Source organism: Dama dama, chromosome X (assembly GCF_033118175.1).
Source record: "Dama dama isolate Ldn47 chromosome X, ASM3311817v1, whole genome shotgun sequence".
NCBI lineage: Eukaryota > Metazoa > Chordata > Mammalia > Artiodactyla > Cervidae > Dama > Dama dama.
In genome coordinates this window covers 15,573,825-15,588,529 of record NC_083714.1, presented here as the reverse complement: position 1 = coordinate 15,588,529, position 14,705 = coordinate 15,573,825, and the positions used below count along the sequence as shown (strand labels likewise).

At 40.4% G+C, this 14,705-nt stretch overlaps 1 protein-coding gene across 1 annotated transcript in view; it reads left to right on the top strand.

Moving 5' to 3' along the window:
* TRPC5 (transient receptor potential cation channel subfamily C member 5) overlaps window positions 1–14,705 on the top strand; it is a 165,346-nt gene that overhangs the window by 32,421 nt on the left and 118,220 nt on the right. Inside the window, exon 2 of the mRNA XM_061137072.1 lies at window positions 10,217–10,738. Coding sequence (XP_060993055.1) covers window positions 10,217–10,738 — 522 coding nt within the window. The remainder of the gene's footprint in view (window positions 1–10,216; window positions 10,739–14,705) is intronic.

Below are 14,705 nucleotides of genomic sequence, written 5' to 3'. Positions count from 1 at the left end.
CTCTGAGGCCCATAGGCCTGAGTCAGTCACTGGGCTAGAGCTTGTATTTTATATTTCAGGTCTCCTAAAATTTCTCAGTGCTGCAATTTTGGTACATTTTCTCACGTCTTGTCTTCAGGAGAAAAGTTGAAAATCCAATCTGGTCATTCCAGAAATCCAAACTGGAAAATTCAGATCCTAAACCAATATCCCTTCTCCTAACTCTGAGCTTGGGAAAACTCTAAAGAGCCTACATAATGAACCCCTACTTTTCACTTCTCTTTGTCTGACTATTCACCAAGTACCCCTATGTAGCAGCAATCAGCAGGACCAGACATGCAAAATTCAGCTCTGCAGATAGATGATTGAAGGCAGAAGGAGAAGGGGTTGACAGAGGATGAAATTGTTGGATGGCATCACCAACTCAATGGACATGAGTTTGAGCAAGTTCAGGAATTGGTGATGGACAGGGAATCCTGGCGTGCTGCAGTCCATGGGGTCACAAAGAGTCAGACACGACTGAGTGACTGAACTGAACTGATATATGATTTACCCCTATCTGGAGATTTGGAAAATGGAAGATAGTTGATGACCTTATACTGTTTCCTTTGCTGAAAAGATCAAGGATACTCATGTAAAGAAAAATTAACTTCCTCCCTCCTCAGGGACTATGCTCACAATTTAAATAGCTGTTGAATAGTAGCAGTCTACTTCTGGAGGCTGGTGCCAGCCACTTGGCTTGCCGAGGGTATGGATAACTGAGAGAAGCAGGAAGGCGGGGCTCAATAACTGCTTTATGAATATGACACAATCTCCTCCCTCAAGCCTCATCCTGCAGTCATATAACCTTTCAGTCTGACACTTGCATATGAGCTGAGCAACTTTAAAACAAAACAACATTTGGCATGTGTATGGAGCATGAAATGAAAATCATGATAAGCAAAAGAAATACTCGACATTGTTTAATTCTGCTTCTAGATTTCTGGTCTGGTTTTCTTTATACCTTTTTAAAAGGTCTCTCACCTACTACTAGCTAACTTTAGGTCATTTTATTTATTCAAGATTATCTCACTCAGCTTTTGAGAATAATGGTGAGAATTACCCTTTTCTAACTTTCCTTTAACACTCTGAGAACCAAGTAAGCTTAATTTTTATCACTCAAGCTCTTCTAGACCTAAACTGAGACTCATGGTAATACCTATCAATTTTTAATTTATGGCAATGAATATAGTTTTCGATTGAAAAATATGAACTTTCATTGGACTATGGCTATGAACTACTTAAAACAGAGGTTCTCAACTCCTCTTTTCACATGAAAGATCCTCTTTTTGTTCCTTCTGATTTTGTGTTGCTGGAAAATGTGCTCCTAGCAAGATTGTTACCCACTAGAAAAAGTATACAATAATAAGACTTCATTTTTATTGAATCCCACAATAGATTTGATGTCAGTCGGGTCACCCTAGCCCTCACATGGTCCTGTGCCCTGGTTGGATCACTGAGGTTTCTGCATGTGTGTTCTTAGCCCTTTCCATAAATCTTTATTGAACTCTCCCTAGTCATGTGATGAACAGTGACATGGAAAACTGCAAACCAGCTTGGCAGCATCCTCTTTTCAGTAAATCCATCTACAAGAGAAATTTAATTTAAAAATTACATGATGACCTATATAAAAAAAAAAAGAAGAAGCAAGAACAATAGCTTTCTTAAAGTGTTTTTTATTTCAAGTTCCACCAGGGGGCTACCTGCAAAGCTAACTACACTCAAACTGGCACATTGGGGCTCCATTCCTCTCTGTAGCCCTACAGACACAAGGACCAGAACTTTAATTCTGACATTTTTCCACCTCCATAACCCATATCCTCATGTTTAAGTATAGCTGATTCACTTTGCTGTAGAGCAGAAACTAACACAACATTGTAAAGCAACTACACCCCAATTTAAAAAATAATATTCCATATCCTCTGGTTTACTTGATTTTCAAACCATTACATCATTTTCACAATTTCTTACATATCTTCACTGTATAAATGCTGAAGCTGAAGCTCCAATACTTTGGCCACCTGATGCAAAGAGCCGAATTACTGGAAAAGATCCTGCTATTGGGGAAGGTTAAGGGCAGAAGGAGAAGAGGGTGACAGAGGATAAGATGGTTAGATAATATCACTGACTCAATGGACATTAGTTTGAGCAAACTCCAAGAGATAGTGAAGGACAGGGAACTCTGGAGTGCTGTAGTTCATGGGGTCAAAAGAGTAGGACCCAACTTAGCGACTGAACAACAACAAACCTTGAGCAGTACTATATGATGTTTATCTGGGTTTAAGGTAGAAAATTGGGCTTCCCAGGTGGTGCTAGTGGTAAAGAACCTGACTGCCAATGCAGGAAACATAAGAGACTCCAGTTCAATCCCTAGGTCAGGAAGATCCACTGGAGGAGGGCATGGAAACTCAGTCCAGTATTCTTGTCTGGAGAATCCCATGGACAGAGGAGCCTGGCGGGCTACAGTCCACAGGGTCACAAAGAGTTGGACACAACTGAAGTGACCTAGCACGTACACAAGGTAGAACATTAGTTGATGAGGTTAATTAATATCCAATAAAACCTGCAATTTTATGTGTCCGAATATGCAGTGTTGGGATTGTAGATTTGTTTATTGATGTAATAAATAGTTGGTGTTTTGCTGGTTGGAGGTCAAGTAGTATAATAGTTAACAGTACAGGCTTTGGAGCCAAACTGCCTGTGTTCAAGTTCTGGTCACCCTACTTCCTAGATATGTGACCTTGGATAAGGTACTTAGCTTCTCCAAGGCTATTTCCTCAGGTGTAAAATGAGGATAATTATTATGCCTATAGCATAGAGCCATGCATGCATGTTGTTGCTCAGTCCAGTCCAACTCTGTGCAACCCTATAGATTGCAACCGACCAGCCTCTTCTGTCCACAGGATTTTCCAGGCAAGAATACTGGAAAAGGTTGCCATGCCCTCCTCCATGGAATCTTCTTGACCCAGGGATGGAACCTGCCTCATGTTTCCTGCATTGGCAGATGGGTTCTTTACCACTAGCGCCACCTGGGAACCCCACAGCATAGAGCCATGGTGAGGACTAAACGAGATACTCCAGCATGGTGCCTAGCATATGGAAAGTGCTCAGTAACCAATAGCCATTAGAATTTATCTAAATTTAGCCATTTAGAATCATCAGGCTAATGCTGGCCATTTATATATATATTATATATTTTTAATATAAATATTGACTTTTTAAAAAACATTAGGTGGATTCTGTGACATTGTCCCCAAATAAGTTTTGTCCATTTTAGTCTTCCAATCTATATACACTTTGGCCTTGAAATCAGCTGAGATGATCCAGAAAATTCCAATTATAATGGTTCTGTTTTTACCACAGTCTGGGAAACAAATTGTTTCCCATCTGATGCCAATGGCTGCTCCAAAGTAGCTCATGCATCACCACTACTTAGCTAACTGACCTTGTAGGTACAGCAGAGTGGGCAGCTGGTAATGTGACGTGATTAAATGCTAGTGTTCTTCATTTCTGAGTAATACAAGGAAATGAAATTCATTTTCAACAGTCCCTTGGACTGAAAAAGACTGAACATTGATTTTTAACTGGCATGTTAGGGTGAGGAGAAGGAGACCTAGCAGGTGGAAGAGAAGTATTGCAGTTTCACTAAATCCTGGCACAAGATGGGAGATTCATTTCCAACATGATGCTATCAGGCCAGCAGTGTGAGGAAGTGCCAATTTGAGAGGTTCAGCCTATGACCAGACAGCATTGTGGGTATGAATGAGGTGGCTCCTGATAAGGGTCTGCCCATTAATTACAAATGGGGGGTTTAATTTCAGAAGCCTGTGATAAACTCCAGCAAGGGCTCCTGCTTAAAGCTGGTAACAATAGGAATCAGAAATTCCAATTAGCAGATTGTGTCCAGTGATGAGGTTAATGGAAATGAATGTATCATTTGGGTCCCTTGAGAACAATAACCTTGCAAAAGTCCTAGCCAGTCCTGGGAGTGGGTAAAGTAGAGCATCAGCTGTTCCTCTGTTGTGTCCTCTGGCAATGGAATTTAGCTGAAAATATAAAGAAGCTGGCTTTTTCTCAGTGTGCACTGCACACTGCAAGTGTTTTGTGTGATGAGCTCTGAGCCAAGTGACTCTGTCTCATGCTCATTAATCCAGAAGTGTCCTAGACTATAACACCAGCTTCTCAACTGGAAGACCTAGGGCAAATCCAGGAGCAAACTCATTAGGGCCTGAAGGTAAAGCCCCAGGGAGATGCAGGCAATGTAACTGCTTTAGTGGCCATGCCCTAAGCCCACATTATTACAAATTTAAAAATTCAATCCAGTCAGTTCATGTACCAGGTTTCATTAGAAGTATAGTTGTAGATAATATGAACCAAATCTAATTTCTTGGTGTGTTAATGTCCTTCTTCTTTCTCCCCCCACCCCTGCCCTTCTTCACCTTGTTAAAAAATACATGATTTTTAATGGGAAGCTCAAGATCATTCAGTATAATTTTGGAGTTCAAAGCGAAGGCAAAACTTGATAAAAATAAAATTCAATTTTCCACCTGACCTCAATCTGAACACAAAATGGCTGTTAAAGGATAATTTAAAAATAAAAAAGTTAAATCATGATCCTCATACAAATTTAAAGGTAACACAAGTGGACACATGTCTAAGATTTTATTTAACTCATTAATTAGTGAGGAAACCAGGAAGTCAGAAGTCTGCAAACTATGCCCTGCAAGATAAATCCAGCCTGTCACCTGTTTTTATGAGTTAATTTTTATGGAGTACAGCTACACCCATTAATTTGCATATTGCCTTTGGTTGCTCTCTTATTACAGTGGCAGAGTTGTAAGGTCCACAGACCCTAACATAATTACTATCTGTTTTTTTACTAGGAAAAGTCACCCCGGATATAAGCCATTGGGAATGCTGAAAGAAATTTATAAATAGATGCAAAGAAATTTGCATATAGATGCACAGGCCAATTGCATTTTGCCAGGCAAAAATTATTTTCATTACAATTTACAGAGTTGTAAAATAAGTCAAAAACAACACAGATAATCCAGAAAATATAGTAGACCTGAGCTATTAGGTCAGTTATATAAACAGAAACTCAAGACTAGGGATCTAGGGAGAAATCTTGTTTTATGAACAGGTAGAGAAGAAGCTGGAAATCAGAAACTATCCAAAAAGGGAAAGTACCCTAGTGCAGAGCCTTAAAGATTGGCAGTTGGAATGGAGGCGGCTGAGGTTGGTTACTTGGAAGCTTCCGACCTTAGGCCTTCGTTGCTCTGGAAACTGGGGCAGGGCTGAAACTTGGGGAAGACCAATGGGTCCAGATGTAAATGAGCCAAGGTGGGCAGAGGTTAACCCCCACACTCTTGGTTTCAACTACTATTATAGGCTGAAAACTGTCACATGTACATTTTCAGCCCTGACCTTTTTCCTTCAACATTCATGCTACAGTTATACAATTCCCTGCAACTCTCCCAATAGGTATTTCATACTCAACATGTCTAAAACTGAACTTTCTTTAAACCTTAAACCTGTTTTTCCTCCTGTATTCACTATCTCCAATGGTGACACCACCATTCAATCAGGCACGCAGTGCCAAACCTGACATCCTTGATTTCTGCTCCCTGCAGTATTACCTGACACATCCAATGAATATCTTAAAATCTCTTCTATCTCTGGAATCACTGTCTAGTTTAAGATCTTGCCATCTTTTCACCTGGTCTGTGGATATCTTTTAACTAGTCCTATCTTTCTGAAACTTATCCAATGATTTGCTGGAGCTGGCTTATACCAGCTGGTAAGAATTGGTTGTGTGCATCTCTTCCCAACTCTATTTTCCAGGATGTCATATTGGTGGCTTGAAATTGGCCACAGTGGGAGTATTTACACCACAAAAATTGGCAAACACTATAAATCAAGATTTTTTAAAGTAGAAAGCTACTTGTTAAACATTTATCAGCACATACACCTCTGCCAATTCCCCACACTTTAGCCAAACTGATCTTTGTAAAACACTTGTTCATCCATGCTACTTTCCTGATTAAAACTCTTCAGTGGCTCCCTATGGTCAACAGATCACATTAAGTTCCTTCTCATAGCATATGAGGCCTTTTTCTCTCCCATCCCTCCTTAGTCTCATAACTTCTCTGCTAGCTTAAAGGTCATACACTGGCTCACTCTGGCCTAAATTGCCTCATACATGTATTTTGTTTGGCCTGAACACTATCTTTAACTTTTTTGAGCCAACATTGAAGACTGTAGGAAAAGCTACCTCCAAATCCACATTTCTGACTTCTCTTGAAAAATTACACCAGCCCTTCATTCATGCATATGGGAGCAAGGAACGGAGCAGCAGATGCCCCCTTTGAGAGGGCACGTGCACCACAGCTCACCCATTTCTACCATTCACTCACACAAATTATGCACCTGCACCCTCACTTAGCTCTTAATTCTGTTACCTGTTATCTCTTTGGCCCTTGTTGCAGACCATATTACAAAGTCCTGATTATTATCAGAAACCTCTGATTCTAATTATAGACTCTCTCTACGTGGTTGTCCTGGTGATAATCCATGGTCCCTGCACAGTCTAGAGAGGGACGAGTAGCAGAATGAGAAGATGCAGAGGGGGGAAGAGGAGTAGAAATCTGTAGTCTTTGGATCAGAGGCTCCATCTTAAAGTAATAGCATTGTGAAAATGACAAGTGGGGATTGTCCTAGGTGTTTGTAACCTTAGGGTATTCATATAGAAAGTCGTAGACTCATCCATATAGAGCCTATCTACTAACCTTCCTTAGAGTCTTAAAATATCTTCCTTCTTAGCGGAACATAGAAAGAAAAGACCCAAGGACACTAGCTCACATTGATTCCAATTGTGGGAGCCAGGCTTGTAAACAAAAGTCGGCTTCTTAATTTGAGAATAGGACTCTGAGTTTCCTTTTAGCTGAGTGCCTGCTGTATGTCTAGTACTGTTCTAGATGCTATGGGAAAAACAAGAGCAGACTAAGATAGCTCTGCCTTTGGAGACCTCACAACCTTATTGAGGAAGCAAGAAACACATATATGAAATAAAGACAAATATAAGCCCACCTCAGAAGAGTGGTATCTTGAATGTAACCTAGTGTCCACAACATCTGGGTGGTCAATGAGGGATGGGATCAAGTTAAGGGGGAGATCTATGGAAGAAGTCGGGGCTTACAATGGCCCTTCACTAGCAGAGAAGTGGGGATCCACACAGGGGATCCCCCAAGGATATACATACAGAGAGCAACAAATGAGGTGGGTGTGGCAATCTGTGAATGATAAGGCTGACTGGAGGAGAAAAGGCATTCTTGGTAGGAGGACATGGTTGGCCACTGCAGACCAATTTCTTTTGAAAAAACTTACTCTCTGGTGTTTTGTACCCAGAGAGACAAATGGATAATCAGAGGCTCTTTGTTGAGCGCCCAGTCAAAGACAATGGATTCAGATGGCTCTGGAAAGCACATCATACTCTAGGCATATACAGCAACCTTTCAGCTCCATGACACAAATGGGGCTAAGCATTATTCACAAGTACCATTGCGTGTCTTGGACAGGTCTGTCAGCATTGACATAAAGGAGAAGAAGGAACAAGAGTAAGAAAAGAAAGAGCAAGGAAGTGGGTAGAGGGAGTGGATAGGAAGAACACTGTGAGAAGGAATAGACTCGTACCTCCAGTCTAACCCAGGGAATCCTGTGCTGCCAGCCATCTTCCCTCCACCCTCAACCTCCAGCCTTGAGATCATGACAGAGATTAAGAAATTCCCCTGTGCACCAAGGAGGGACAGATTCTGGGTCTGAGTTCCTTTCTTCCCCGGCAGTCTATGATACATGGCTCACTTGTCATCTCGCCCAATTCTAGGCTTTATGCCGGTTGTTTGTGTTTACGTTCATTACTAGGCCCACTCAGACCTACTTCTTCCTTAGCCTGCAGGCTTATGTTAATTTCTGAGATTATTCTTTCCTGTGTCCAATTTACTTTATGAGCCAGTTGCTCACTTCCTGCTGTCTTGTTGGTAGCTGCTCCCTCTAAATGTTTAACAATGTTTACTTGCTGCTCTATCCAAGCAATTGATGACCAATGTGCAGCCAATTCTCGACTATTCAAAGGCTGATGCAACCACCCCATGAAGGAAACAGATTCCTGGCAAACTTCTCTACCACCTTTCTCCCACTCCCAGGTTTCTGTCCGCTGCCCTGTTTGGGAAAGCCTCATCCAAGGTGGGAAGGAGGCAAAGATGATGAAACTTACAACTCATCTTTTTGTCAGTTTGCCAGCAACCATGGGTTTCCAAAATTATTTTTTTAAGAGTCAAAAGAAACTAGCAATTAAAATAGTATCTGTCTATTCTGTGAGAATCTCCATTATCCACATTCTTTTGTTCTCCGCAGTTAAACTGAGTATTTGGAGCTTTGCTTTTTTAAAAAAAAATGTATTCAGATCAGTATTTTACAATCTCCTGGAATTTTATCCATGCTTTGCATCCTCAGACCCTCCACCCCTCCATGAAATGTTCTCAGACTATTCCAGTCCTCCTCATGGTCTAGATCCAGATTCTACCACACTGAGACTCTTCTGTTGGGTGTAGCATATCCCAAAAGGCACATTTTCAAGTTGAAAGATTTTTTTTAATTCATTGTACACTCACCCAGAAGTATATGATCATGAATACCCAAAGAACCCCATGCCTTTCACCTATAGCTGCTATTTACACCAAGCATCACATCATGGACATACCAATTTTATCAGATGTCTTTTTGCTATTGGTAACTCATCCCTCAGATGGTAAAGAATCTGCCTGCAATGCAGGAGGCCCAGGTTCAATCCCTGGGTTGGGAAGATCCCCTGGAGAAGGGAATGGCGACCCATTCCAGTATTCTTGCCTGAAAAATTCCATGGACAGAGGAGCCTGGAGGGCTACAGTTCATGGGGTAGCAAAGAATCAGACATGACTGAGCGGCTTTCACTTTCATCCCATCCCTCGAGCCTAGACGTCCTCATTTACAGAGTAATTCTTCCTGATAATAACAGATTCTCTCTATTTTGCTGGGATCTACAGGAAGCTGGAGGAACACTGTCTGGCCTTGGTCTTTGATCCACTCAAAGACCAGGGACACAAAGTCAGGGACACAATTTGGGAATGTCTTCTCTTCAGCCCCCAAGGCTTGATTTAGTGGCATAGTCTTTAAGATCACTGGTTGTCATTAACCTTTCAAACAAATGTTTCTGCAGTCTCTACTGCTCATTTGGAATGAACACATACTCCTACTTACCAATTTATGTAAGTCTGATCTACCTAACCAAGTTCCAAGAAAAATGTCCTTCACTTCTCTGTGCATGCATGTGTATGCTAAATCACATCAGTCATGTCCAACTGTTTGTGACTCCATGGACACCATAACCCACCAGGCTCCTCTGTCCATGAGATTCTCCAGGCAAGAATATTGGAGTGGGTTGCCATGCCCTCCTCCAGGGCATCTTCCCAACCCAGGAATTGAACCCACGTCTCTTACATCTCCTGAATTGGCAGGTGGCTTCTTTACCACTAGTGCCACCTAAGAAACCCCACTTCTCTGTACCATCTCTCATTGTGCCTCAGACAGAACTGGCATATTTTAAGAGCCAAGCTCTAGGGTCATATTGTCTGAGGTTGAATCCTGGCTCTACATGTAAAGCTGAATAAACTTAGGTATGTTCTTTAAACTCTGTGTGCCTCAAATTCTTCATTTGGGAAGAATATTTACCTCATAAGGTTGTTGTGGGGATTAAATGAGTAAATATTTGCAAAGTATGCCTGGCATGTGTGTGTGTGTTAGTCACTCAGTTGTGTCCAACTCTTTGCAACCCTATGGACTGCAGCCTGCCAGGCTCATCTGTCTGTATAATTCATAGACAAGAATACTGGAGTGGGTTGCCATTCCCTTCCCCAGGGGATCTTCCCAGCCCAGGGGTCGAACCCAGGTCTCCTGCATTACAGGCAGATTCTTTACCATCTGAGCCACCAGGTAAGGATTTCACAACTAGCTATTATAAGAAGAAGAACTGTCCGAAAAACTGGTGACCCCAGTTCCTGAATCATTAACATTTGATGGGCTCTATGCTCCAAGCTTTAATCTTACACTTTTATGTGTTTTTTTTTTTGTTTGTTTTTTTTTTTTTTCATTTTCACGTACCTAGGTCCCCACTCTTATGATGGACACCCAATTCTCTGAGTTCACACCAGACATTACTCCCATCATGCTGGCTGCCCACACCAACAACTATGAAATCATCAAACTGCTTGTCCAAAAACGGGTCACTATTCCCCGGCCCCACCAGATTCGCTGCAACTGTGTGGAGTGTGTGTCCAGTTCAGAGGTAGACAGCCTGCGCCACTCCCGTTCCCGACTGAACATCTATAAAGCCCTGGCAAGTCCCTCACTCATCGCCTTATCAAGCGAGGACCCCATCCTAACTGCCTTCCGCCTGGGCTGGGAGCTCAAGGAGCTTAGCAAGGTGGAGAATGAGTTCAAGGCTGAGTACGAGGAGCTCTCCCAGCAGTGCAAGCTCTTTGCCAAAGACCTGCTGGACCAGGCTCGGAGCTCCCGGGAATTGGAGATCATCCTCAACCATCGAGATGACCACAGTGAAGAGCTTGACCCTCAAAAGTACCATGACCTAGCCAAATTGAAGGTGGCCATCAAATACCACCAGAAAGAGGTAAGCTGAGCTCTTCTCTGCTTTTGGAGAAGCTTAAGTTCTCCAGAGTTCAGAGTGGCAGAGCAAGAATAAGCATTGTCCTATTGCTTCGCTCTCCACCAAAAAAATGGTTAGACAGGCTTCAAAAACCGTGAGGTCCATATTTATCCAAGGCACATACAACCTCTGAGTATTTTCTTTATGGCCAGATAATTAGGGGAAAATCTGATTCTATGATGGGAAAGCACTCATTCATTCAACAAATAGTTATTCAGCACTATTTTAGGGGTTCAGGATACAGAAAACAAGCACAACCCTACCTTCATAGAACTTACAAGCTAGCAGTAGACAGTACGTAAATGATCATATTAGTGAATATATAATTACAAACTAACATAAGGGCTCTGAGGAAGAACTTCTGAGAACACACAAAAAGGACCCTACCCTATATACTGGGACCAGGGCAACAGTCATCACAGAGGGCTCACTGTCTGCATGCTGGTAGTTGTTAACAGAACTAAGTCCTTGGCAGCCCTTTGGCAAGAAAACTGAGATCCACATTTGAAAGATGAAGTCACACTCAGAGTGTGTGGTTCTACAAAAGGCTGAGTACCATCTGTGATGGTGTGACTTCCAAACTGTTAGGGTTGACCTCTTTGAGGCAGGTCAGGTCAAGCAGATCACATCAGGAGATGCTTTGCTTTCCAGCTTGGCCACATTCACAGTCAAGCCAGTGCAGATCTTTGCCATCTTATCAAACAATTTGGGGAAGACTTCTAGCAGGCTTCATTTAGCTCTTTAAGGAGGAAGCATGGTAGAAAGAGCAGGAACTTTGTAACCAGAGCAGCTGAGGATGGAGTGGCCTTCAGCTCTATGACCTGAAGAAAGTCTTTCAAATTTCAGGACATTAGTTTTCTCGTAAAATGGAGGTGACAATTGTTCCTCCATTTCACAGGGCTATTGTGAAAATAAATCTACTTTAATGTCCAGTTCTCTCTCTCTTCCAATGGTTCCTGGAGTCAAATTCAACTGGGTTGAACCAAAAAGTGCTTATCTGAAGGGCAGTCAGTAGAGTCATCCCTTCATGCATCCGTGCTTTGAGGCAAATTACATGTGTGCTCACTTGGTCCCTTTCTCTTAGACAAGAAGAAAAGATACTCTCCCTCTGAAATGAGGCAGAGAACCAGGGTGATCTTGAAGGGAATAAGATATGACAAAAGAGCAACATGGAGATTGACAGCTGCACTGGGTGGGATAGTAAATGGATAGACCCACCCCTGAGTCTCCTTATCCTGTTTTTGCAACTACTTGCTTTAAGTTATTTTATTAAGCCTGAAGTGACTCAACCTCACTTTTCTCTTCTGAAAAACAGGATAATAGATTACTTACCTCCCTGGAGAAATATAAAGTTTAAGTAAAATAAAACAGGTAATGTACTCATGCATAGTACAAAATTCAGTATATATTAGGCATTCAATAAATATTATTATTAATTTTCATTGTTACACACTGTGTACCCATAGTATATGATCTGATTCTATGTACTAAAATTGTAGGTAATAGATATAGCAATGGCCATCCTCTCCCTTACCCCTCCCTCTCATTGCCCTACTATTGATATGAAATAGCAGTTGTCTGCTGTAAGGTCTAATTGGCTTTTCTTCACTTTTATATATGTATTTCCATTAATGATGTACATTATGGTTTCAGTGTAGTTTTCACTTTACATAAATTGCTATAACACTTTAAGAAGAAAAACCACAAGTACTTTTGGAGTACGAATTGCTTCCAGATGGCAAAAGGGATAGTGGGAATAGAAGTGTTAAAAACGGATATTGCAGAATATACCTAAAGGTTGCACTCCTTACCTCACTAGATAGCAGATAAACTTCATAATTTTAGGCCCTCATATGCCTGAAAATTAACAAAGCATTTTCAGTTTCATTACAACATTTTATCAATTTTGTATTGGTAGATCATCTCCCAACTATTTTATCACTTGATCCATTCTGCTCATATAATTATCTTCATTTGCCAATTTTAGTTATTTCTCCATTTGGAAACCGTTCTGATGACTTCCTCACTCTTCTGGGGATCTTCTTAGCATATGCCCATGGAATCACCCTTGGGTTCTACATTCACTGTCCTCCAGTCCTTATTAACCTTCTCATCATTTTTTTCCTCATTTTTCCCTTTTTCTTTTCTAAAACTTTGTCCCCTATATCCCTTATTTCATAATTTCCCTTATTACTATTAAATTATTACTGAATACCTCCATGTTTCTATACATTCATATTATATATTTCTCAACTATCCTTATACCAACCTGAATATGACAAAAGGTTACATTTCTTTTCGCTCTCTCAGTTAAGCATCAGAGAACCCAGAATTGTTCGCAGGGTCTATTTGCTATGTACATTAAAGTAGAAAGTATCACTTGTTTACTTGTGGTAAAATATTCATAACATGAAATTTACCACTTTAACCAATTTTTAACTTTACAGTTCAGTGACATTAAGTACATTCAGGTTGTTGTGCAATCATGACCATTACAAGTCAGTTTTTGAAGATGGACAAGTTTAGGGGTGTCTACTTTTTCTTTTGATAGTGAGCCCATACAGAGTTTCATATTTTGCAGACCACATTAGTTTTCATTCATAACACTGGCAAAGTAGCATCTTTTAGCTATTAAAATTATGGATATTTAGCAGTAATACAAAGGTAATCCAAAAAGCACTGTATTTTTGCAAAGATAAACAATTTTAGGTCTGGTGATACTCTCTCATCATTGTGAATCAAATCAGTGAGAACTTTGGAATTTGATAGACTGAACTGTATCAGTCAGAACATGTCAAACCGCAATTCCAGGTTTGCGGCAAATAAAGCAAGGATATTGAATGACTCTCAACTTCAATGTCAATGATATCATGAAAAATATACCCTCACAGAGTCATATAAACTCAAATATGGCCCAAAATTTAGTCCCATGGCCAGAGACTTCAGAATTTAGAATTTATATATTTGGCTCCACATTTTCAAAGGTAAGTTATCTTAACAATGGTCATAGATAAGTTTTACTTTGGTTTCTTTTCAAACTAAGTTACAAAAGCAGGGTAAGCTTGAGAATTCAGATATATTTTCAGGTTTGCACTCTAAAGACACTGCTTCCAGAATGTAAAACATGATTTATACTCATCAAAATCTAGAAACCTCTTCTGAGTTATGATTTCCACTTAACAACTCCATAATCCTTCCCAATCTGTGAAATAAAGTTTTTTTTTCTAAATCTGCAGTTCCATTGAGCCTCAAGTGAGTATAGTCTCTAATTGTTTTCTATTCAAATCCAATGTCTATTTTAAGACTGTATACTCTCACCTTGAACAAATCAGCAATGACTTTATTTCTGGGGTGCTTTTATAATTTCAAGTTTAGTGTGTTTCATAAGGAACACAGACCTGGTGAGCTACTGAGGTTCTAATAATTCAGGTGTCAGTGAGCACTTCATTCTTAAAAGCTTTTGATCTAAGGAAGAAGACTGATAAATTGGTTCAATAAATATCCATAATCTAGTCATTACAACAGTGAAACATACAGTGCTTAAGGCCACAAGCATAAAAAAGGTCGTGGTCTTGATAATTTATCACATTATACACTACACTTGATCACCAATTTTCATCATACAAATTCTCCTTATGCAGAATGCGATGGACATAAATAAACGAATGTAAACTTTACCCTTCTATTATATCTATAGCAAATGAAAATTCAGCTCTTTTAGGTTGTATAAAATTCCTCAAATTCCTTGGAGGCATATAGTTTATATATGCTTACTCATCAAGAAGAAAAATATATTCATATCTTAAGTGAGTCACCCTCCAGGGTCTGATGGAACACATTCAATTTGAGAGTTGCATGTTGCAAGTCCCCAAACAAATTGACATTTTTTTAAAGACCAGTTTTTTGAGATGACCTTGAGGCTTGAAGAAGG